General features: G+C 50.7%; 2 protein-coding genes across 10 annotated transcripts; one reads left to right on the forward strand and one right to left on the reverse strand.

Moving 5' to 3' along the window:
* Positions 1-88: 88 nt before the first annotated feature.
* Positions 89-7,292, forward strand: OGG1 (8-oxoguanine DNA glycosylase). Of its 8 annotated transcripts, none has more exons than XM_010369416.2 (7): positions 89-568; positions 1,087-1,334; positions 1,912-2,091; positions 4,592-4,773; positions 6,336-6,486; positions 6,632-6,681; positions 6,905-7,292. In XM_010369416.2, the coding sequence occupies exons 1-7, from the start codon at positions 432-434 to the stop codon at positions 7,223-7,225; spliced, it is 1,269 nt and encodes a 422-aa protein (XP_010367718.1). In that variant the 5' UTR covers positions 89-431; the 3' UTR covers positions 7,226-7,292. The 8 variants fall into 8 exon arrangements, 6 of the variants coding, with proteins under 6 accessions (XP_010367718.1, XP_010367713.1, XP_010367712.1 ...); XM_010369411.2 differs by having other exon boundaries at positions 6,943-7,292; XM_030927491.1 differs by adding an exon at positions 810-897 and having other exon boundaries at positions 155-568; positions 6,632-7,292.
* On the reverse strand, positions 7,229-20,168 carry CAMK1 (calcium/calmodulin dependent protein kinase I). Of its 2 annotated transcripts, XM_010369418.1 has the most exons (12): positions 19,986-20,168; positions 17,815-17,929; positions 15,929-16,060; positions 12,968-13,042; positions 12,744-12,882; positions 11,474-11,600; positions 11,304-11,379; positions 10,488-10,600; positions 9,527-9,605; positions 9,343-9,430; positions 7,614-7,731; positions 7,229-7,506 (listed from the first exon to the last, which is right to left on the reverse strand). In XM_010369418.1, exons 2-12 carry the CDS (start codon positions 17,895-17,897, stop codon positions 7,424-7,426), a joined length of 1,113 nt encoding a protein of 370 aa, XP_010367720.1. In that variant the 5' UTR covers positions 17,898-17,929; positions 19,986-20,168; the 3' UTR covers positions 7,229-7,423. The 2 variants fall into 2 exon arrangements, with proteins under 2 accessions (XP_010367720.1, XP_010367719.1); XM_010369417.1 differs by having other exon boundaries at positions 7,229-7,731.
* Positions 20,169-24,596: the final 4,428 nt, after the last annotated feature.

A 24,596-nucleotide genomic window follows, 5' to 3' on the forward strand; every position in this document is an offset into this window, starting at 1 on the left:
AACGGCCCGCCCACCCTGATTTCTCATTGGCACCTCCCACCTCCTCCTCGGATTGGCTACCTCTAAGTCAAATACGCGGTGCTTGAGCACTACTTCCGGTGGTGGCGTGGTCGGCCACTGGAGAACTCAGAAGAACACAGCTGTGCGCGCCCAGAGGCTCTGGGGGCGGGAGAGGATAAGTCGGAAGGAGGGGGCGGGACCTACACCTCAGGAAAGCCGGAGGATTGGGGCACGAAGCGGGGCTTTGATGACCCGCAAAGGGCGAGGCATGCAGGAGGTGGAGGAATTAAGTGAAACGAGGAAGGTCGTTAATCAAGACCCTGTGGGCGAGGCCTTAAGGGGCGTGGTCCTTGTCTGGGCGGGGTCTTTGGGCGCCGACTAGGCCTGGTTCTGGGTGGGCGGGGCTGCTGTGGGCGGTGCCTGCCGTGGAAATGCCGGCCCGCGCGCTTCTGCCCAGGCGCATGGGGCATCGTACTCTAGCCTCCGCTCCTACCCTGTGGGCCTCTATCCCGTGCCCTCGCTCTGAGCTGCGCCTGGACCTGGTTCTGCCTTCTGGACAGTCCTTCCGGTGAGTGACTGCGCCTGGGAAGCCCGTCCCCTGGGACTGGCTCCTGCCGCCTCAGCACTGCCCTGCCTGGGGTACAAAGGAATTTGGGGGGTGATGGAAGAAACCACGGGGTACAAAAGAGGAAACAAGCACGGGTGGCCAGGCTGTTCCCTTTAATATGTCTGTGCAGTCATATTGTAATGATTTAGCGGTATAACCGATGCAGAAGACAATAGTACTTGTTTTTCTTTTTTTGAGACAGGGTCTCACTCTATTGCCCAGGTAGGAATGCAGAGGCCCATTCCAGCCTCGACCCCCGGGCGCAGCCTCCCGAGTAGCTGGGAATACAGGTGTGTGCCATGCCCGGCTAAATTTTTGTATTTTTTGTAGAGGTGAGGTTTCACTATGTTGCCCAGACTGGAAGATAGCACTTTTACTTGTATCAGTTTTGTACATGGAGCGATTGTAGGATGGGAGGGACCCCAAAGGGTGCAAGAAAGGAAATTGAGTGCCAGGGTTGTCGTGTGCCTGGGGCTTAGGTGGAGGGAGCAAAGTCCTGCACACTGGAGTGGTGTACTAGCGGATCAAGTATGGACACTGACTCAGACTGAGGAGCAGCTCCACTGCACTGTGTACCGAGGAGACAAGAGCCAGCCTGGCAGGCCCACACCAGACGAGCTGGAGGCCGTGCGCAAGTACTTCCAGCTAGATGTCACCCTGGCTCAACTGTATCACCACTGGGGTTCCGTGGACTCCCACTTCCAAGAGGTGGCTCAGAAATTCCAAGGTGAGTACAGGACCTGGGCTGGGGTTAGGGTTCTTGGACATAAGTTACTTCTCTATGACTCAGTTTTACCACCTGTAAAATGGGGATTATATCTACTTCAGAGGCTTTTATGAGGATTTAAGGAACTAATACATGTAAAGTGCTTAGAATAATGCCAGGCACATAGTAATTATTGTTATCATTATTATTATCCTGCTAATCACCATAGTGAAGTGACAAGGATTTTGAGCCCATTCGTGGTTGTGTGACCTAGGGCAAGTGATTTCATTCATTCTGTAAATATATACAAAGCATCTGCTGTGTGACTGGGGATACACCAATGAACAAAACGGACCCAAATGCCGGTCCTCATGGAGCTTACATTGTGGTCTCTGTATCTGTGGAGTGGGATGGTAACTCAGCCCTTACAAGATGCTATGAGGAATGAGAGGTCTGGTGTTGCTTTCTCTAATGGTGCTGACTCTCATTCTCGTGGGATCTTCCTGGAGTTTTGGTACCTAGGATCTGACCTGTGGGTGGGAAGAGGCCACACCCAACAGCAGGTACCTCTCCTACCTCCTGCATTTCTGGTCTCCAGGTGTGCGACTGCTGCGACAAGACCCCATCGAATGCCTTTTCTCTTTTATCTGTTCCTCCAACAACAATATCGCCCGCATCACTGGCATGGTGGAACGGCTGTGCCAGGCATTTGGACCTCGGCTCATCCAGCTTGATGATGTCACCTACCATGGCTTCCCCAGCCTGCAGGCCCTGGCTGGTGAGTAGGTGGGTCTCCTGCCCCCAGGCCTCCTTCAGCTTTCAAGATCTGTTCATTTTTCCCTGGTTATCATCTCAAGGCTTCCTGCCTTACCAAACACTTCCCCCATCCAGAACTGCCCTGCCTGGTCTGATCAACTCCAGTTACTCATCCTCCCTATGCATCCCTAAAATGCACCTCACTGGTCTGTGCTTTTTGCCTAGTGGGTTCAATGCCTCATCAGAAAAACATCTGTATACAGTGTACAGTAGTTTGGGGTTAAGAGCATGCATTCTGGGGACAGACCCATGCCTGGTTCTGAACCCCAACTCTCACTTGGGCACATTATTTAGCGTCTCTGTACTAAAGTTTCTTCATCTGTGAAACAGAATAATAATAGCACCTACCTATGCTATGATTGGAGTTGTCACGAGGGTTGAATAAAGGAATATACATACTGCACCTAGCGCAAGCTAGTACAAGTGCTTGGGAACTGCATAGCAAAGAGACAGACTGCCTCAAAACAGGAGAATGTTTTTGGTGCTTAGAAACCCATTCCTGGCCGGGTGAGGTGGCTCACGCCTGTAATCCCAACACTTTGGGTGGTCAAGGCAGGCAGATCATCTGAGGTCAGGAGTTCAAGACCAGCCCGGCCAACATGGTGAAACGCCATCTCTACTAAAAATACAAAAATTAGCTGGGCGTGATGGCAGGCACCTGTAATCCCAGCTACCCGGGGGGTGAGGCAGGAGAATTGCTTAAACCTGGGAGCAGGAGGCTCTAGCGAACCAAGATCACGCCACTGCACTCCAGCCTGGTGACAGAGCGAGGTTCCATCTCAAACAAACAAAAAGAAACCTGGGCCGGGCACAGTGGCTCACACCAGTAATCCCAGCACTTTGGGAGGCCGAGGCGGGTGGATCACCTGAGGTCAGGAGTTAAAGATCAGACTGGCCAACCTGGTGAAACCCCGTCTCTACTAAAAATTAGCTGGGCGTGGTGGCGGGTGCCTGTAATCCCAGCCTCTCAGGAGGCTGAGGCGGGAGAATCACTTGAACCTGGGAAGCAGAGGTTGCAGTGAGCCGAGATCATGTCATTGCACTCCAGCTTGGGCAACAGGGCGAGACTCCGTCTCAAAGAAAAGGAAAAAAAAAAAAAAAAGAAAAGAAACCTGGCCGAACACGGTGGCTCACGCCTGTAATCCCAGCACTTTGGGAGGCCGAGGCGGGCGGATGACGAGGTTAGGAGATCGAGACTATCCTGGCTAACACAGTGAAACCCCATCTCTACTAAAAATACAAAAAAATAGCTGGGCATGATGGCAGGCGCCTTTAGTCCCAGCTACTCTGGAGGCTGAGGCAGGAGAATGGCGTGAACCCGGGAGGCAAAGCTTGCAGTGAGCCGAGATCACGCCACTGCACTCCAGCCTGGGCAACAGAGTGAGACTCCGTCTCAAAAAAAAAAAAGAAACCTGTTCTTGAGTCTCAGCTCCTGGCTTAGTCATCAGACCTGAAGAAAGTCATTCACCTCTCCTGGCTTCTCTTAGCTTGTTTGTAGAATGGGAATAACAGATTCTATCTAGAAGGACTTTGTGGGTGAATAAAGCAATCATGAGGCAGTGTCCTGTAATGGGTTAAGAGCACGGCGTTAGCCAAGTGTGGTAGCTCATGCCTATAATTTCAGCACTTTGGGAGCCCAAGGTGGGAGGATGGCTTGAGCCCAGGAGTTTGAGACCAGCCTGGGCAACATAGTGAGACTTCATCTCTACAAAAAATAAACAAAATTAGCCAGGCATGGTGGCACAAGCCTGTAGTCTCAGCTACTCAGGAAGCTGAGGTGGGAGGATCGCTTGAGCCTAGGAGGTTGAGGCTGTAGTGAACTGAGATTGTGCCACTGCATTCCAGCCTGGGTGACAGAGCAAGACCCTGTGTCAAAAAAAAAAAAAAAAAAAAAAAGGAAAAACCACAGGTCTTGGTGTCCCAGACCTAGGTGCAAGATCTTATCTCCCCCATGTCCTTTAAGTAAGTTAACCTCTTCTAAGCCCTCATTTTCTCCACCTGTAAAATGGGAAAACAGCAGTACTGTCAGTGGGGTTCTTAGGAAAAGTAAGCATGATAATATATCTGAAGTGTGTTGCCAGTGCTTGATGGCTAGCACTTAATCATAGAAGCTCTTGCTATACTGTGGTTATTTTTTTAGATCATGAGTATGAACACTCTTTTGGAAAGATTAAGGAACTCGGTTGGGGAACTCCTCCAGGGCAACAAGTCCTCAGTCCCTGAACTAGACTTGGGCTCCAGGGGCCAATTCATAGTAGGTGCTCAGAAAACATGTGTAGAGGGACAGGATCCAGGCCTTAACCCTTTCCCTTCCACATAAAAGTGTCCACTATCCTATAGAGGGTGGGGAGGTAGGAGGGGTACTTAGGAAAAGCACTCTTGTGAGGTGGAGAGCTCACTAGCCCAAGGACAGGAAGAACTTGAAGATTCCTGATGCCTGCTCTCCTCCTCACTCCCCACAGGGCCAGAGGTGGAGGCTCATCTCAGGAAGCTGGGCCTGGGCTACCGTGCCCGCTATGTGAGTGCCAGTGCCCGAGCCATCCTGGAAGAACAGGACGGGCTAGCCTGGCTGCAGCAGCTACGAGAGGCCTCTTATGAGGAGGCCCACAAGGCCCTCTGCACCCTGCCGGGAGTGGGCACCAAGGTGAGGCCCCAGGGGGTAGGAGCTACCCTCTCCACTGACACTTAAGAGGACAGCAGGAAATGAACCAAGCCTGGGAGCTGGGTGGAGCCTTGGCTTCTGGAGGCAGAGCAGGAAGGAGAAAGGATATAAGTAGATGTTTTATGAGAGAAAAAAGCAGAGTGCAGAAAGAATGGAAAGGATATAGCCCTTTGAATGAATTTCTAGAAAGACTATTTGTTCAGATGCAACACATATATACTGCTATATATATGCAGCAATTTCCAGAAGGAAATTGCAGGAAACTGAATAGTTTCCTTGGGAGAGACAAATGGGAATATATTTCTCCTTTTCCTTTTTTGTTTGTTTGTTTTGGTAGAAACAGGCTCTTAACAATGTTGCCTAGGCTGGTCTTAAACTCTTGCCCTCTAGCAGTGTTCCTGCTTTGCCCTCCCAAAGTGCTGGAATTACAGGGATGAGCCACTGCTCCTAGCCACATTTTGTTCCTTTCATAAAATTACATGTACTGACAAAACTTTTTGCTTGATGTCAATAGGGTTAACTGGCAATAAGATGATTGGAAATTAGGCATCTTTTTTTTTTTTTTTTGGAGACAGAGTTTTGCTTTGTCGCCAGGCTGAAGTGCAGTGGCACAATCTCGGCTCACTGCAGCCTCCGCCTCCTGGGTTCAAGCGATTCTCCTGCCTCAATCTCTCGAGTAGCTGGGATTACAGACATGAGCCACCACACCCAGCTAATTTTTGTATTTTTAGTAGAGACGAGGTTTCGCCATGTTGGACCAGGATGGTCTCGATCTGACCTCGTGATCCACCTACCTCGACCTCACAAAGTGCTGGGATTACAGGTGTAAGCCACCGCACCCAGCCTTTTTTTTCCTTCATACTTCTCTGTAGTTTAAAAAATGAATTTTTGCTTAAAGAATTTTTTTTGATGGGCTTTGGACTACAGCCTAACATTAAATATTGTTTCTGCCTGTTCCCCAGCCATGTGACTTTGGCCAGGTCACTTCACCTTTCAGAGCCTCAGTTTTCTTGTCTGCAACATGGGTGTGGTAATACCTTCTTCCCAGGTTATAAGAACCTGGTAGCAGCTCTTACTACAGCAATTTCAGTGTATTCATAGGCTGGGCACGGTGGCTCATGCCTGTAATCCTAGCACTTTGGGAGGCCAAGGTGGGCGGATCACTTTAGGTCAGGAGTTCGAGACCAGGCTGGCCAACATGGTGAAACCCCATCTCTACTAAAAACACAAAAATTAGCCACACTTGGTGGTGCATGCCTGTAGTCCCAGTACTTGAGAGGCTGAAGTACGAGAATTGCTTGAACCTGGGAGGCAGAGGTTGCCGTGAGCCGAGATTCCACCAGTGCACTCCAGCCTGGGCAACAGAGTGAGACTCCATCTCAAAAAAAAAAAGCATATTCATAGATAGTATCTGTTGATTGCGAATATAGAACAACAGTAACCCCAGAGTGAAGGAGAAAGCAGCTGGCTTTGGGGTTATAAGCAAGAAGCTGGCCGGATGCTGCCCTTCTTCCACAAGGGCTCATTCTCTGTGTCTGTCAAAGGTGGCTGACTGCATCTGCCTGATGGCCCTAGACAAGCCCCAGGCTGTGCCCGTGGATGTCCATGTATGGCAGATTGCCCAACGTGACTACAGCTGGCACCCTACCACGTCCCAGGCGAAGGGACCAAGCCCCCAGAGCAACAAGGAACTGGGTGAGGAAAGTGGGCTGCAGGGGCTGGCAGTGGGCTGGTATGGTAGAAACCTCTCTCTCTCTTAGTCATCTCTCTCTCATACCCTACCTCTGTTGATGGGTCACAGAAGGGGTCAGATAATTTAGTCTCATCACTTCTGATTTAGGAAACTTTTTCCGGAGCCTGTGGGGACCTTATGCTGGCTGGGCCCAAGCGGTGAGTGTACCTTGGTTTCCTCTCCTCCAGCCCAGACCCCATAGGACTTCTCCTCCAGCCCTGACCCAGCCGACTCTTCCACCACCACTGCCCCAGGTGGCCCTAAAGGACTCTCCAGCCACCCCTGTCCCAACCCCAGTGGACTCTCATTGCCTTCGGCCCTGTTCCCAAGGACTCTTCCACCTCCCAGCACTGTCACTAGTCCCACCAGCCCTGACCCCAGTGTACCCTCCTCCCCACACCGACTCCACCCTCATACAGGTGCTGTTCAGTGCCGACCTGCACCAATCCCGCCGTGCTCAGGAGCCACCAGCAAAGCGCAGAAAGGGTTCCAAAGGGCTGGAAGTCTAGATGGGGCACCCTGGACAAAGGAATTCCCCAAGCCCCTTCCCCTCCATTCCCCACTTCTCTCTCCCCATCCCCACCCAGTCTCATGTTGGGGAGGGGCCTCCCTGTGACCACCTCAAGGGCCAGGCACCCCCAAATCAAGCAGTCAGTTTGCACAACAAGGTGGGCTGGGGGCTATTGGGGGAGACAGCACTAAGGATGGTTTTATCTTCTTCCCTTTATTACAAGAAGGAACAATAAAATAGAAATATTTGTATGGAAAATGCAGTGAGGAGTGGTAGGGAAGCAGGTGAGGAGGGGACAGGGCAGAGAAACTCCCGGTTCAGGGAGGGAAGGGGAGCAGACTGCCCCCAAGCCCTCCCACGCAGGGGATCCTGACCCAAGGTCCAGGGCCCTAGAGCTGGTGGGGCAGTGTGGGGGACAGTTCTGGGCCCGGCTCTACGCAGCAGTCTCGACAGCAACAGCCAGTTGCCGGCCCTGCATGGGAAGAGAGAACAGAGCTGGCTGGAGGGGCAGGGCCTCCACTTCAGCCCAGGTGCCTCTTTGTGGACCACCCATGCCATTCTGCAGAATCTGCTCCTCACCCCCAGCCACTGGTGTCAGCAGCTCTCCGTGGCTCGCCGTCTGCCCCTGCCCCTCCTGGCTGGTGCCTAGCTGCAGTTTCCTCATGTGCCGCACCACAGCCGTGGCATTGAAGGCTTGCTGTAGGGAGAGGGGAGAAAGGACTTTTGAGATAGTCAAGTCATGGGGCAGGGGTGCAGTGGGATTCTTGCAATTGTTCTGTTATTTTCATTCAGGAGTTATTTTATTGATTCCCCTAAAGGCCCCCAAAAACCTCTACAAGGCTTTATTATATATTCACACACACACACATGCACATATGTTAAATGTATGTGTATATATATATAAATAGAAACATAACTATAATTCATATTAATATGTAATAGCAAACACTGTAGCACTGTATGCCAGGTACTGCTCTAAGCACTTTACATAGTAATTCATTTAATCTTCATGAGAGTCTTTGAGGTAGGTACTATTAATATAATTTTCAAAGGAGGAAACAGAGGCACAGAAAGCTGAAGTAACTTGCCCAGGTGTGTCTCTATTCAACATCACCTAGGTGTCCCACATACCCCTCAAATTCACCATGTCCAAAACTAAAACCATCCCCACAAAACATGTTTCTGTCCCTGTGATCACCATCTCAGTCATGGTACCACCACCGTCCACTCTGTTCCCAGCCACAATCTTGGGCCAGCCCTTGACATCTCTTTCCCCCAACATCCATTGCATCATTATGTCTTGTCAGTTTCACCTCCTAAATGACTCCTGGATCAACCACTGTTCTCTACCCCTGTTGATACTACTGTGGTCCAAACCCTTACCCTCTCCTGCCTGTATCTCTGCCACAGCCTCCTAATGGGTCACCCAGTCTTTATTCCATGCCATTCTCTGCATCCTGAGAGCTCTTTATTTTTTTTTGAGGTGGAGTCTCACTTTGTCGCCCAGGCTGGAGTGCAGTGGCACGATCTCAGCTCACTGCAACCCCCATCTCCGAGGTTCAAGTAATTCTCCTACCTCAGCCCCCCGAGTAGCTGGGATTACAGGCACGCACCACCATGTGTGGCTAATTCTTGTATTTTTAGTAGAGACAGGGTTTTGCCATGTTGGCCAGGCTGGTCTTGAACTCCTGACCTCAGGTGATCCGACCACCTCGGCCTCCCAGAGTGCTGGGATTACAGGTGTGAGCCACCATGCCTGGCCCTGAGAGCCCTTTCTATGTAGCAGATGCTTGCCTAAGATTCTTCTGGGGCTCCTCAGTGCCCTCAGGATCAAGTTGGTGCTCCTCTGTGGAATCTGAGGCCCTAAGAGGCCTGGCCCCTACCTGCTTCTCCAAATTGGGCTCCTGCCTCTCAGTCCCCTCAGCCCCTCCAGTCTGGCCAGGCTTAGCACTTGCACTTCCCAGAATGGCTGTAGATATTTTTATGCTATGCCTCGCTAATTCCTACTTAACTGACAGCTCTGTCAAGTCATCACCACCTTTATAACCTTTCCCGGACCCCCATAGGCTGGATCAGATGACTCCTGAAGAATTACAGACTTCTCCCTCTAGATTTGGAGGTGAGGGACCCTCTCTGGAATAGAGAAGGTGTTGGGAGTGTTGAATGAATGAATAAAGTCCTTCAGTAAGGATCCCTAAGCAGTTACTTTGTGCCCAACTTGGTGCTAGGTGCTGTGCGAGCTGAGCCTGGGTAGGGATGGGGAGGAGTCCTGGGGAGGCTGGGTCCAGAACTAGGGATATGGACTCACCTTCCATTTGCTCTTGGCAAAGTTCTTCTTGATCTGCTCACTCACCGACTGGTGGATATTCTTATCTAGAGCCGTATCTCCTGCAATCCTAGGATGGGGTTATGTGGTGGGTTGCCTATGAGGGCAGAGGCAGACCTGAGGGCCCCAAATCCCACCCCACCTCACAGCTTGTGTGAATTCTCACCATGGGTGCTGCAAGGCCTGCTCACAGGTGAATCTTTTCTCTGGGTCCTTCTCCATCAAGTGCCGGATGAAATCTTTGGCTAAACCCCCAAGACAAAAGCAAAGATAATGACAGCATGGTAGTGCCTGTGTACTCCCCAAGAGCATATGCACTCCCTTAGGTCTGACCCAGCATCAAAACAAAACAGAGGCCAAATCAGACCATGCCGCACCCCACCCAACCTGTATTCTTCTTCAGAGCCTCCCACCCCATGCCTTCCAGCTCTTTCCTGTCTCAAGAAAAACATGAGGCCGGGCACAGTGGCTCACGCCTGTAATCCCAGCACTTTGGGAGGCCGAGGCAGGTGGATCACAAGGTCAGGAGTTCAAGACCAGCCTGGCCAAGATGGTGAAACCTCGTTTCTACTAAAAATACAAAAAAATTAGCCAGGCTTGGTGGTGGGTGCCTGTAATCCCAGCTACTTGGGAGGCTGAGGCAGAGAATTGCTTGAACCTGGGAGGCAGAGGTTGCAGTGAGCCGAGATTGTGCTACTGCACTCCAGCCTGGGCAACAAAGCGAGACTCTGTCTCAAAAAAAAAAAAAAAAGAAAAAGTTGTTCTTGACTAATTTCAGTGCATTCACACTGATTAATGATAGTAGCTTCACAGGTTTGCTTCTTAATAGGGGGCACAAAAGGAGGATGAAAATGTTTATGGTGGTGTTTTAGACATCAGGAAGTCAATAGGGAAGAGATATTTTCAAATAGACTGTGTTTGAAGATTGAACAAATGAATGCCTAGTTTCTCACTCTGGGAGCCAAGCAGAAGGAAGTACCCGGGGTAGGGTGTCTGGTCTTGAGGACAGCTCTTAGTGTGGCGCTGGAGAATCCGACAGAAGGAAGGCAGGAGGGAGACCGCCCCCAAAGCAGGTGAGGGAGGGACCAGAGGCGGGGCCCAGGGGAAAAAGGCAAAGCCCCAAATACCGGAGTCAGAGATGTCGTCCCAGTAAGGAGAGTCAAATTCGTACTCGGCCTTCAAAATCTGTTCAAAGAGTTTGGCATCATTCTCATCATAGAAGGGGGGATAACCGCAGAGCCTGGGCAGGGAGAAACTTATCCTCATTTCCACTTTCAGGTGCACCCATTGACTCCAGGGTGGAGCACTGGGGCAGTCTCGGGTCAGGCAGGACCCACGGAAGGAGTTCCCCCTTTATAAACTCTACCAGCCCTGTCTGCTCACTCCCGTTCTAGTTATGTTGTCCTTTCTGTTCTTGAATGTACCGCCATCTTGCCCTCCTCAGGGCCTTTGCACTTGCCGTTGCCTCTGCCTATGCTACTCTTTCCTCACACCTCCAATGTCTGGCTCCCTCACCACTTGGACATCCCCTCCACAGCGAGCCCTTCCCTGACCTCCCTACTGAAATGGCATCACCCCTGTCTCCCTATTCCTGCTTGGTTTTTCTCCACAGTATGTATTTTTATCACCTGATGTTATTTTGTAGATTTATTTACTTGTTGATTGTCTTCCCTACTAGAAAGAGAGTAAGCTCCCTGAGGGCAGGCACTTTTGTCTGGTTTGTTCTGTGCTAAATTTACTCCAGTGCTTGCTTGGCACAGTGCTTGAAACATAGTATCTATTGAATGAAGTAATATTCCTAATTGATTGGTGGAAGGAAGGGAAGAAGGGAAAAGAAGAAGGGAAGGGAAGCAGAGGGAGGGCGGGCAGAGGGAGGAAGAGAGGAAAGCAGGCCAGAGGACAAACTCTGGAGCCATAGCCTACCATGGCCAAGCACCACTTACAGGATGTAGGCGATGACACCTATGGACCAGCAATCCACAGCCTTGCTGTAGGGCTTCTGGGCCAGGACCTCAGGGGCTGTGGAGGGAAGAGGACATGGTGGTGACAAATCTCTGCCCTTCAGCTCCTGGTTCCCCCCACCATCACAGCCCCAACCCAGGGCCCTCCGCACCCACGTATCCCGGAGTTCCGCAGGCGGTGGAGAGCACACTGCCCGGGTCCTCCATCTTGGAGAGGCCAAAGTCGGAGATCATTATTTTGGAGTCTTCATCCAGGCTGTAGTACAGCAGATTCTCTGGCTTGAAGGGCAGAAGGGAAGGGAAGGGGCAATCAGAGATGGTTAGAGGCTAGTAGAACCTTCTGCCTCTCCAAGCACCTTCTGAGAAATAATGGATCCCCCAAAAGCCACTGTGGCTTCATGGCTGCCATAAGAAAATCAAGAAAGTTCTCAAGAAGGCCAAAAATTCCAGGAAGGACAAGGCCCAAGATGGTGTGGGAGGCAACTTTCTATAAACCTCAGATGTGCACTGTAAAGCCCTAAAGAAATGTTTGAATGCCTACTTTATGTCAGACCCTGGATTAGTGCTTGATTTCATGTCATCCTCACTGCGTCCCTGCTAGGCCAGTCTGAATAATCCCACCTAACAGATGAGGAAACTGATGCCTTCGGAGGCAAAGTGACTCACCCAAGAACCCACAGTTAGGGAGTAGCAGGGCCAGAATTCAAAGCCAGACACGTGCCCTTCTCTTAGACCAGATTGAGATGTACTGCTAAATGTGAGCCCCATCGCTATTTCTGAGGAACAGGATTTCAGGGATTTCTGGCTTTTTTCTTTGTGTTTTGCTGTCCCATCCAAGTTTTCTACAAAAGGGGAATAGGATTTTTTGTTTTTATTTATTTATTTATTTTTTTTATGTTTTGAGATGGAGTCTCGCTTTGTCACCCAGGCTGGAGTGCAATGGCACAGTCTCAGCTTATGCAACCTCCGCCTCCTGGGTTCAAGTGATTCTCCTGCCTCATCCTCCCTAGTAGCTGGGATGGCACCCGCCACCATGCCCGGCTAATTTTTGTATTTTTGGCAGAGACAGGGTTTTGCCAGGCTGGTCTCGAACTCCTGACCTCAGGTGATCCGCCCGTCTCTGCCTCCTGAAGTGCTGGGATTACAGGCGTGAGCCACCATGCCTGGTCAGATTTTTTTTTTTTTTAATCAGAAAAATACATAAAATGTTATTTGGATAAAATGCCAGCACAATTCACTTGTGTTCTTTTGAGTGTCTGGACTAGAATAGGAGGAGGCAGTTTAAGAGTTACAAGATCCACTTTGTAGATGGAAATCCAAGGCTCAGTGAGGGGGTGAAAGTTGCCCAAGGTCGAACAGTTTGGGGTTTGCAAAGGCCCCACCCCTGGGTACCCCAGCTCACCACACCCCCTCGAGCCCCACCTTGAGATCCCGGTGTACAATGCCCAGGTCATGTAGGTATTTCACAGCATCCAGCACCTGGAAGATGAGGCGGCTGGCGTCCCGCTCCGTGTAGAAGCCTTTCTCCACAATACGGTCAAAGAGTTCCCCACCCGACACCCTGCAGCAGGGATAGGGCAGTCTGGCAAAGAGGGTTGGGACGGCAGGGAGAGGTGTGTGGGGGTGGGCGGAAGTGGGGCACTCACAGCTGCATGATGAGGTAGAGGTGGCCCCCACTCTCATAGATGTCATCCAGGGCTACAATGTTGGGGTGCTTGATCCTGAAAGGAGAAATGAGGTGGTTTAGCCAGGCATGGCGGTGTGCACCTGTAGTCCAGGCTACTTAAACTTGGGAGGCTGAGGCAGGAGGATCACTTGGCCCCAGCAGTTCGAAGCTGCAGTCTGTTATGATTGCACCTGTGAATAGCCACTGCACTCCAGCCTGGACAACAGAGTAACACCCTGTCTCAAAAGAAAAAAAAAAAAAAGCAGTGGTTTAGAGCTCAGGACAGCTACCCCCGACCAGGTACCTGCAAACCTGGGTAGGACAAACCAAGGATGTAGGCCCCAAAGGGAAAAGCTGGCTTACCATGGTTTATTACTATTTCTTAGAAGGTGAGAGAGCAGAGGGATAAACACTGGGCTCTGGCATACACAAACCAGGGTCCAAATCCTGCCCCTGTCACATGCTATATGGGTGCTGATCTTTTTACCAGTGAGCCACTGCACCCAGCCTGATAACATGCCTGTTAGTTTTCTGACTGGGCACGGAGGCCCACGCCTGTAATCCCAGCACTTTGGGTGGCCGAGGCAGGCGGATCACTTGAGGTCAGGAGTTTGAGACCAGCCTGGCCAACATGGTGAAACCCCATCTTTACTAAAAATACAAAAATTAGCTGGGCACGGTGGCACATGCCTGTAATCCTAGCTACTTGTGAGGCTGAGGCAGGAGAATTGCTTAAACCTGGGAAACTGAGGTTGCAGTGAGCCGAGATCGTGCCATTGCACTCCAGCCTGGGCAACAAGAGCAAAACTCCATCTCAAAACAATGAAAAATAAAATAATTTTCTTTGTTTACATGTTTGTCAGCCTCCCCTACCAGACATATGCTCCCCGAATCCAGAGGCTTTGTCTTGCATGCCACTGTTCCTCCAGCACCTGGTACAGGGTAGGTGCTAGATTTAATGTATCCTCTCTGAGCCTCAGTTTCTTCATCTATAAAATAAAGCCAATGGCAGTACTTCCCTCAAAGAGTTGGAGTGAGGATCATGTGAGATCATGCAGGTAAGGTGCTTGGCACAGCGCGTGGCACACAGTAAATACTCATAAGTGGGCTGGGCACAGTGGCTCACGCCTGTAATCCCGGCACTTTGGGAGGCTGAGGCAGGTGGATCACGAGGTCAGGAGATCAAGACCATCCTAGTGAACACAGTGAAACCCTGGCTCTACTAAAAATACAAAAATATTAGCCGGGCGTAGTGGCAGGCGCCTGTACTCCCAGCTACTCAGGAGGCTGAGGCAGGAGAATGGCGTGAACCCAGGAGGCAGAGCTTGCAGTGAGCAGAGATTGCGCCACTGCACTCCAGCCTGGGTGACAGAGCGAGACTCCGTCTCAAAAAAAAAAAAAAAAATGAAAAAAAAAACTTGTAAGTGAAACAGTAATGGTAATTGATTTTTTCTTTTTTTTTGTTTTTTGTTTTTTGTTTTTGAGACGGAGTTTTACTCTTGTAGCCCAGCTGCCGTGTTGCCCAGGCTGGAGTGCAACGGCATGATCTTGGCTCATCGCAACTTCTGCCTCCTGGGTTCAAGGGATTCTTCTTTCTCAGCCTCTCAAGTAGCTGGGATTACAGGCATGCACCACCACGCCTGGCTAATTTTGTATTTTTAGTAGAGACGTAGTTTCTCCATGTTGGTCAGGCTGATCTGGAACTCCCCACCTCAGGCAATCCACCTGCTTCAGCCTCGCAAAGTGCTAGGATTACAGGCGTGAGCCACCGCACCTGGCCTTTTTTTTTTTTTTTTTTTTTTTTTTGAGACAGAGGTTTGCTCTTGTTGCCCAGGCAGGAGTGCAATGAATGGCGTGATCTCAGCTCACCGCAACCTCCACTCTTGGATTTAAGCAATTTTGCTGCCTCAGCCTCCCAAGTAGCTGGGATTACAGGCATGTGCCACCATGCCCAGCTGATTTTGTATTTTTAGTAGAGACAGGGTTTCTCCGTGTTGGTCAGATGATAACTGATCTCGATGATGAGGAAGGTTTAGCTCTGCTACAGACTTTCCATGTGACTGTATACAAATCCCTTGTCTTCTCTGGGTCTCAGTAGAAATGCTCTGCCCAGGAGTTGGGTGCGGTGGCTCATGCCTAGCACTTTGGGAGGCTGAGGCAGGTGGATCACCTGAGGCCAGGAGTTCGAGACCAGCCTGGCCAACATAGCGAAACCCTATCTCTACTAAAAATACAAAATTGGCCGGGCGTGGTGGCAGGTGCCTGTAATCCCAGCTACTAGGGAGGCTGAGGCAAGAGAATAGCTTGAACCCAAGAGGCAGAGATTGCAGTGAGCCAAGATTTTTGTCACTGCATTCCAGCCGGGGCAACAAAGTGAGATTCCATCTCAAAAAAAAAAAAAAAAAAAAAAAAAAAACATTATCTGCCCAGGGTGGTTGGAAGCTCAGGGGAGAGATTAGCAGTGATTCTCTGTAAGTTTTCCAGTGAGGACAGAAGGTTTCATACCAGCATGAGCAATTCATAGACCAGCTGGTTGTGGATTTAGTCAGGGGGTTAGCAGACAGTCATTTTTAAACTTGCTGAGTGGCTTTAATATGTTAGGGGAACTTGAGGTAGGTCCAGAGACAACACCAACTGAGATATGTGGGTCCAAGCCATGTTCAGGATGGATCTTTACACCTGATTGAACAGTTAAACCCCTGTTACTAAGCCCTGGCATCTCCATCACATCTGTCATGTTAGCTTTTGTGCCAGGCACTTGAAATAAAGGACTTCTGATGTTCCCCACAACCCTGCCAAGTGGAAATTGTGATCCCCATTTTATGAATGAGCAATTTAAGGCTTAGAGAGTTTAAATGTTTTGTCCAAAGCAGGGAAGGAGGAGAATGGGAGGGTCAAGGCAGGGTCAGCTTGGGGCAGGGAAAGGCTGTGGCCCACGCACTTGTGCAGGACAGCAATCTCATTCTCCATGCTGCCTTCCTTGCCCTCCAGGGCCTTCTTGGCAATGCATTTGATGGCCACCAGCTTCTGCGTCCTTTTATCTTCTGCCAGGATCACCTCCGAGAAGGCCCCCCTATGGGGAGAGGGGATTCATAAGGTGAAGAACTGGAACCCCAGCTTCCCTCCAGCCTCTCCTCCATTCCCCATGGCTTCTGTGACCACTACTGGACCAGGGATGTGGATGACCCTTTCCTAGTCACTCATCTATCCCCTGGCTCCAGAGGTGGTCACATGACCCAGGCCTGGCCAAAGTAGTCTCTCCCCTGGCCACAGTAATTGGTCATGTGATGCAAGCCAGATTCCTAGCACTTTGAGAATGAGGCTGCTGCTGAGCTGGTAGGATGTAAGTCTGGAGCTAATGACGATCATCTTTGTCACCACTTGGGGACAGCCTGCTTGGGAATGAAATTAACACAAAGGAAGTCCAACCTGAGAAATGGCCAAAGACATTTCCTGATAACATTATGTGGCCCTCTGGATGCAGCCATGCCTGAAGTCTACCCCTGAGCTTTTTGATTTTGTGTGCAGTTGGTTCATCCCTTTTTCTGCTAATTTGAGTCATGGCTAATTTAACACCTTAAAGAACCATCAGCATCACCTGGGAACTTTTTTAGAAATGCAAAATCTCTACTGCTTTGGATCCTATGTCAAAAAAAAAAGAAAAGAAATGCAAAACTTTAGGCCCTGCCCCAGATTTACTAAATCAGAATCTGCAGTTTAATAAAATCCTCAGGTGATTTGTATGCTCATTGAACTTTAAGAAGCAGTGCTTTAGAACAAGCTCTTAAAAAGGAACAAATAAACTCATTTAACTAAAGTTAACTGATTAAGGAGGATTTACTAGGGTATTGTTTCCACATCTGTTTGCTTTCTCTGGGAGAATAAGAAGTCGTAAGTCAAAGAAAGGCATCCCTCATGGTGAAATTTCAATCCTCAGGGATAGTTACTCTAGTAACCTCATCACTGGTTTCCAGTCCTGTCCTTCTCCAGTTTACCCTCCAAGCTGTGGCCAGAGTGACTGTCCTGAATTGCACACCTGCCAAAGTCTTAAGTGTCTCCCGGTGGCCTATGGAACAATATCCAGCCTCCCTGACCTGGCTTCCAAGACCCTACACAAACTGTTCCACTTTCATCTCCAGCCTTTTTTCCCACTCTTCCCCCAGCCTCTGATTTTAAGCTCCACCACACTCTGCCTCTTTCCACATAGAACCATGCCTCTAAGCCTTTGTTTATGTTATTCCTTCTGCCTGGAATGCCCTTCTTCCTCTCTGACAGGTGCACACCTACCCATCCTTCACTCCCCAGCTCTAATGCCCCATTCTCCAGGAAGTTTCCCCCCAGGCAGAAGGCACAGCTCTCTCTGGGCTCCACAGAGCCCTCAATCCCAACCTTAATTGGAGCACAGCACACACCCTGTTATCATTTTCTGTGGGTCTGTCTCTTACACATGTCTGGGATCAACTTGAAGGACAGAGACCAGGTTTGAGTTATTTCTGCATTCCCAGCACCAGGAACAGAGCCATCCCCAGCCTCAGTTCCCAAACCTAGGCCAGAACGCCTAGCTCTTGGCAGCAAGTTAGATGGACTGACTGGCACCTTCATTCTCCCAACTTCTTTCTCTTCAAGAACCCAGGACTATTGGAAGAGCAGGCCCTGTCCCACCCATTGTCATCCAGAAGTGAAAAGCTGGGGACAGTTTAGGCCCTAGATAGTGCTGCCACGGGGCCTGGGCTATGGGAAACAGGAAGCATTAATTGACCAGAGGAAGCACCACCCTGGACTCAGCCTCCCCCAGCTATCCAGCACCCAATCCTGCCCTGGACTCACGTGCCCAGAACGTCTCGGAAGTCGTAAATGTCCCTAATGTCTTCTGCCTGCTTCCACTTGGGGCCTTCCACTGCCCCCGGCATGGCCCACTGCCCCCCGGCCACAGCCAGGGCTCCTGCAAGGAGAATGGAAGGAGGAGACTTAGCAGAGCCCAGCCTTCTGGCTGGGAATTTGCTACAGGCCCCATTCAGTCATTCAACCTGCATTTATTCATCCTTGATTCATCATTTGACAAAATCATTCAACAAACATTCATTTGTTTATTCAACATTCGGCAAATTCTCGTGCCTAGAGAAAAACCTTTCACAGTGGCAGCAAAATTCTTTATTTAACAAAGTCATGCATTCATTCATTCATTTATTCTAGTTCACTTCCCAGTTTTCCCCCTCTCCAAATCCAAGCACCTAGGGAAACCCTGACCTCTGGCAGTACAACAGATAAACCCCCAGATCAGCTGGTAGAAGCCTGGAGGATCCCCCTGTTCCCAGAACTGGTGATGTCCCCACCCCACCCTGGGGATTGCTGGGGTGTCTCCTCTCCCTCCTCCTCCCCACCCCCACCCCCGGCCCGCTGCCTGGGCTTCCAGCAATATCTCAGCCACGTTTTTAAATAGCTCTTTCTGCACTGTTCCCACAGCAACAACAGCCACAGCTGGAGCTCCCCAGACCTCTCCCTCCTGACTCCCCATCTGGGTCCTGGGAGCCTGAGAAGTGGTCCTACTTACTCTGTCCCTTCCTGGCCCCATCTAACCCTATCCAGCCTGGCCCTTCCCCTGCTGAAGTCTGTCTCATCCAGCAGGAGAGGGTGGGAGTTCTCTCCCATTTATCAGATGAAGAATGGGGAGACTGAGGTTGGAGTTAGGTAGAGGCTGGCTCCAGAGGCCCAAATGACACCTGGCCTGGGGCCCCCAGCTAAGGTTGCTGAGGGCAAAGCCCATGGAATGGCCTTGGCTGGTACTTCCAATATGAAGCCAGAATGGGCCCCATTCAAAAAAAGCCTCCCAACCCATCCACAGAGGATGAGGCCAAAATAGAGCCCAGCATGCTTTGTGACCTCAGGGAGAGTACTTTCCTTCTCTCTTCTTCTCTAAGGGAGAATGAGGAGCGGTGCCCTGACTAGGGCCTCTGATGTGAGATTCCACTCCTGGAACAGGACCTTTTTCGCAGGGGACCCTGCCCACCCATCCCAGGGGCAGAATCTTCTAGGAAAGGCGACTTGAGCTCTAGAGGCAAAGTCTGAAACCCACATGGAGGCCTACCAAATACAACCGTCAGAGATCCACACACAACCCTCTAGCAGACACGCCACGCCAAGCCCCCTCCACAGCCCTGAACTCAAACACCTGCCTCCCAGATCCAGTATGCCTCGTATCCAGATCCTGGGACACCTGATCATACATGTACTCTCAGACATCAGCACACATGTCCACACCACACAGTGCCCCAGACAGCCCTACACCCGGACACCTGCCTGTCCATCCAAACATCTCTCACCCAGCTCCCTCTTACACCCCAAAACACACATCCACCCACACCCACACAAGATTACACCCAAATGCACATACACCCTCATATACCAGACGTACCCTACACCCTCCAGCTCCTCTACCCCATCCCCTGGAAGCTCCTATATTCCAAACCAAACCCCAACTCCTTACACACCTAACTCCAAACATCCTCAATACACAATTGTACACCCCCTCCTAACTCTGACTTAAGACCCTGAGAGTCAAATACCAGCACACAAAACACGTGGACACCCCTCTGGAACAAAAAACACAGATTCCCAGATCCCCTACCCATGTCTGACCCACACGCCTGTCCTAAGACTGTACACTCCACAAGCCCCCCCCCCCCCCGCCCCCATGGATACCTCCAAATGCCCACGCCCTTCCACAGTCAGGCCCAGCTGAAGGCGCTCACACAGTCCCCCTTCTCTATTACCCAATCAGTGTCCCATGGGCCTGCCTGGCACCTGCTGGGCCTGGGGCAGAGGTGGAGGAGAAAGGCCCAGCCCTGCCTGCCCCTCAGGGTCCTGCCTGCCCTTCAGGATCCAGCCCGCCCGGGAGGGTGCCCAGTGGCCACTCCTTGGGAAAGGATACCCAGAGGCTAGGGGCTCCTACCGCACCCCCGCAGCGCCCAGGGGTGCAGGGGTGGGTGGGCCGGCTGTACCTGCGGCTGCCCCGCCGCGGGGCTGGCTGGGAGGCCCGCGGTGGTTGGCGCCGAGCTCTGGCCGCGGTCCTCACCGCTGCGCGCCTGGGCCACCCTCCCGCTCTCTCGCTGGGGCTGGGGCTGGGGCTGGGGCTCGGCTGGGCTCGGTGGCTCTCTCCGCCCGCCTGCGGCTCTGATGTCAGTGGAGGAGGAGCCTGCGGCGGAGGGACCCGGGATTGGGAGGCGAGGCGCAGCTCCAGGGTTGGGAAGGGGCACGGGTGGAGGCCACCTCCCTGGTTCTGGTCAGAGATCTCCTGCTAGACGCTTCCCGCCCTTGGTCTTAAGCGGGGCTCCATTTCACAGAGGGGACAACTGAGGCCCAGAGAGATGATTTTCAAATCAGCAGGTGGTCGGAAGCAAAGCAGGATTTGAACCCCGTCTGTCTGAAGCTAGAGGCCGGCCAAACTCACCCTGTGGCCTGGTGGGTTCTCTTTCAGACCAGTTCTGCGACCTCCCTTAGGGCTCTGTCGCCCTTCGCCTCTCCCACTCCTCCTGTGCCCTGAGAGAAACAAGTCCTCGGAACTGCATGGGAGTCTGGTGGGAGTCGGGGGAGTGAGGGAGTGGGAAAAGACCGGGCAAGACTAGGCAATGAAGAGAGCGAAGGCGGTGTGGGGTGGGGGCCCCACTTGACAGGTGGGAAGACTGAGGCCCAGGTTCCTCTGCAAGCTTGCTCCTCAGAGCGGACGGTGGTGCCCGGAGGTATTGGGGGCAGAGGGAAGTGGGGAGGAGGAAGTTAAATCGGGATCCTAAAGGAAACAGGCCAAAAAGGACCGATATATCACGTGACTGGCCGGGCTCCAGGGGCCGGGTTAGGGGAGGTGGGGGACAGAGTCCGCAACTAGGACGGCAGGCAGGGGGCCAAAGGTTGACTTGCGCAAGGCCTTCCTTGCGAAGAAATTTGGTGCGGGTGGCAGAGGGAGCAACTCGCAGGAATTGGGGATGGGGCTGGACTGAGGGCAGCCAGTGGAGGCACGGTGCTTGGGACCCCACTCCACCTCCAAGGATCCCCAAGTGCCACTCCCTACTCCTGAATTCCTGCATTGTCCAGCTGCATGCAGATGGGGAGAGAACAGTGCTTACGCCCAACTCATTTCCCTTTTTTTTCTTTCTTTCTCTTTCTTTCTTCCTTTTTTTTTTTTTTTTTTTTTTGAGACGGAGTCGCCCAGGCTGGAGTGCAGTGGCCGGATCTCAGCTCACTGCAAGCTCCGCCTCCTAGGTTCACGCCATTCTCCTGCCTCAGCCTCCCGAGTGGCTGGGACTACAGGCGCCCGCCACCTCACCCGACTAGTTTTTTGTATTTTTTAGTAGAGACGGGGTTTCACCGTGTTCGCCAGGATGATCTCGATCTCCTGACCTCGTGATCCGCCCGTCTCAGCCTCTCAAAGTGCTGGGATTACAGGCTGAGCCACCGCGCCCGGCCCTTTTCTTTTTTTTTTTTTAAAGACAGGGTCTTGCTCTGTCACCCAGGCTGGAGTTAAAGACAGGGTCTTGCTCTGTCACCCAGGCTGGAGTGCAATGGCATGATCATGGCCCACTGCAACCTCAAACTCCTGGGCTCAAGTCATCCTTCTACCTCAGCCTCCCATGTAGATGGGACTGCAGGTGCATGCCACTGCACCTGGCTAACTTTTTTATTTCTTGTAGAGATGGAAGGTCTCACCATATTGCCCAGGCTGGTCTCAAACTCCTGGGCTCAAGCAATCCTCCCCAATCAGCTACCCAAAGTGCTGGAATTACAGGCATGAGCCACTGCACCTGGCCAATTTATTATGCCAGTTTTACAGATGAGAGAGGAAGATAGCTGAGGTTCCTAGAAAGGCTTTGGAGTCTAACTGATTTGATCAAGCTTTGCCTCTCGGAACCTCAGTTCCTTACTCAGGAACATGATAATATTGATGATTGACTCAGAATTTATGAGATAATGACATGAAGTGCCTAGAACACTATTCAAAACATAAGAGCTAGACTCAGTGTAAACTGAGGCTCAGAGACAGGACTTGATTTGGCCAGGGACGAGGGGTTAAGGGATCCCTCTTCCAAATCTCAGTATCTCAGACTCCGTAGTTCATGGAAAAATACATTTCCTGCTCAGGGCTGAGCCCCCACTCTCCCCTATACCTGCCAAGCACACCCACTGAGCTAGGGGTTCTTTTACCACAAATTCCTGTTCATCTTGATGACAACACCCCCTGGGTGATAAGATGACCTCTGTCCTTTTGAGGACTTGTTCAACTTCTTCTTCTTCTTTTTTTTTTTTTTGAGACAGAGTCTCCCTCTGTTGCCCAGGCTGGAGTGCAATGGTGCCACCTCGCCTCACTGCAACCTCCACCTCCCGGGTTCAAGCAATTCTCCTGCCTCAGCCTCCCAAGTAGCTGGGACTACAGGCGTGAACCAGCATGCCCAACTAATTTTTGTATTTTTAGTAGAGATGGGGTTTCACCATGTTGGTCAGGCTGGTCTCGAACTGCTGACCTCAGGTGATCCACTCGCCTCAGCCTCCCAAAGTGCTGGGATTACAGGCATGAGCCACCGCACCCAGCCTATTACTTTTTTTTTTTTTTTTTTACTTTCTTTCAAAAAGTGAAAACCCTACCCTACTCCGAAATGGTAGGCAACAATGAAAGGCAAAAACTTCAGACTGGGGAAATGTTTTATAGACAATGGCTTAATATTCTTATTATATAAACAACACACAGAATTGATAACAAACAGTAAGAACCCAATAAATGGTCAAAGGATACAGATAAAACACAATAAACAAAGGACATTTTGTATCTCACTAGTAATACAAAAAAAAAGAAACAAAGTAAAAGGTCATTTGCAGGCTTTCAAATTTGAAGTTTAAAAAGCTGGTAACACTGAAGGCTGATGTTGATGTGAGGAATGAATAGTCCTATGTTCTGGTGGGAAATTGATTTGCTAAAGATCCTTTGGAAAGCAATTTGGCAATACGCATCAAAGGCTTAAATCATGTCGAGGTCTTTTGACTCAGGGACTTTTCTTCTGGCAATCAGTTTCGGAGAAGTAATCCTAAATTAGGACAAGGCTATATACTCCAAGATGTTTGAAGAATTTTTTTTTTTTTTTTTTTTTTTTTTTTTTTTTTTTTGCTGGGCTCACGCCTATAATCCCAGCACTTTGGGAGGCCAAGGCAGGTGCATCACTTGAGCCCAGGAGTTCGAGACCAGCCTGGCCAACATGGTGAGACCTTGTCTCTACTAAAAATACAAAAATTAGCTGGGCGTGGTGGCGCACGCCTGTAACCGCAGCTACTTAGGAGGTTGAGGCAGGAGAATCACTTGAACCTGGAAGGCGGAGTTTGCAGTGATTTAGATTGTGCCACTGCACTCCAGCCTGGGTGACAGAGCAAGACCCTGTCTCAAAAAAAACCCAGAAAAACAAAACAAAAAACAATATGTCCTGAGCTTTTGATTAAAAGTTTTGATAAGAAATCACCATGTGGGCCGGCGCGGTGGCTCAAGCCTGTAATCCCAGCACTTTGGGAGGCCGAGGCGGGCGGATCACGAGGTCAGGAGATCGAGACCATCCTGGCTAACACAGTGAAACCCCGTCTCTACTAAAAAAATACAAAAAACTAGCCGGGCGAGGTGGTGGGCGCCTGTAGTCCCAGCTACTCGGGAGGCTGAGGCAGGAGAATGGCGTAAACCCGGGAGGCGGAGTTTGCAGTGAGCTGAGATCTGGCCACTGCACTCCAGCCTGGGTGACAGAGCGAGACTCCTTCTCAAAAAAAAAAAAAAAAAGAAATCACCATGTGAAACTTAAATTCCATTTGCTATCAAATGTATGGAGAGTATTTTCAATGTATTATTCCAGTTTCCACGAGATATTACTGAAACAGATTTTGATGGACATCTACCAGTCTGCCACATTCCCCATCTCACTTGTATTTGCACCAACTTCACCCTCACTCCCTCTCATTAGTCCAACCTCCATGCTGCTCTGAGAGTGCTTTCTAATTCAGAGTGCTATTATGGCACTAGTCTGCTCACAAACCACCCATAGCTCCCTATTACCTCAGAGTGTGATTCTCAAACTTCAGTATGCACCAGGAATCACCTAGAAAGCATGTTATAATAGAGTGGCTAGGCCCCACACCCAGAGGTTTGTTTTTTTCTTTGAGACAGTCTCACTCTGTCGCCCAGGCTTGAGTGTAGTGGTGTGATCTCCACTCACTGCAACCTCCACCTTCCAGGTTCAAGCAATTCTCCTGCCTCAGCCTCCCAAGTAGCTGGGATTACAGGTGCGTGCCACCATGCCTGGCTAAGTTTTGTATTTTTAGTAGAGACAGGGTTTCACCATACTGGCCAGGCTGGTCTTGAACTCCTGACCTCAGATGATCTGTCCTCCTTGGCCTCCCAAAGTGCTGGGATTACAGGTGTGAGCCACGGTGCCAGACTATACACCCAGAGCTGTTGATTCAGTAGGTCTGTGGCCTGAGAATTTGCATTTTTATCAAGTTCCCAACTGATGCTGTTGCTGCCAGTCCAGGGACCACACTTGGAGCACCATTGTCCTGGAGAATAAAGTCCATACTCCTTAACCTGCCATTCA

The sequence above is a fragment of the Rhinopithecus roxellana genome, chromosome 1, assembly GCF_007565055.1.
Source record: "Rhinopithecus roxellana isolate Shanxi Qingling chromosome 1, ASM756505v1, whole genome shotgun sequence".
Classification (NCBI taxonomy): Eukaryota; Metazoa; Chordata; class Mammalia; order Primates; family Cercopithecidae; genus Rhinopithecus; species Rhinopithecus roxellana.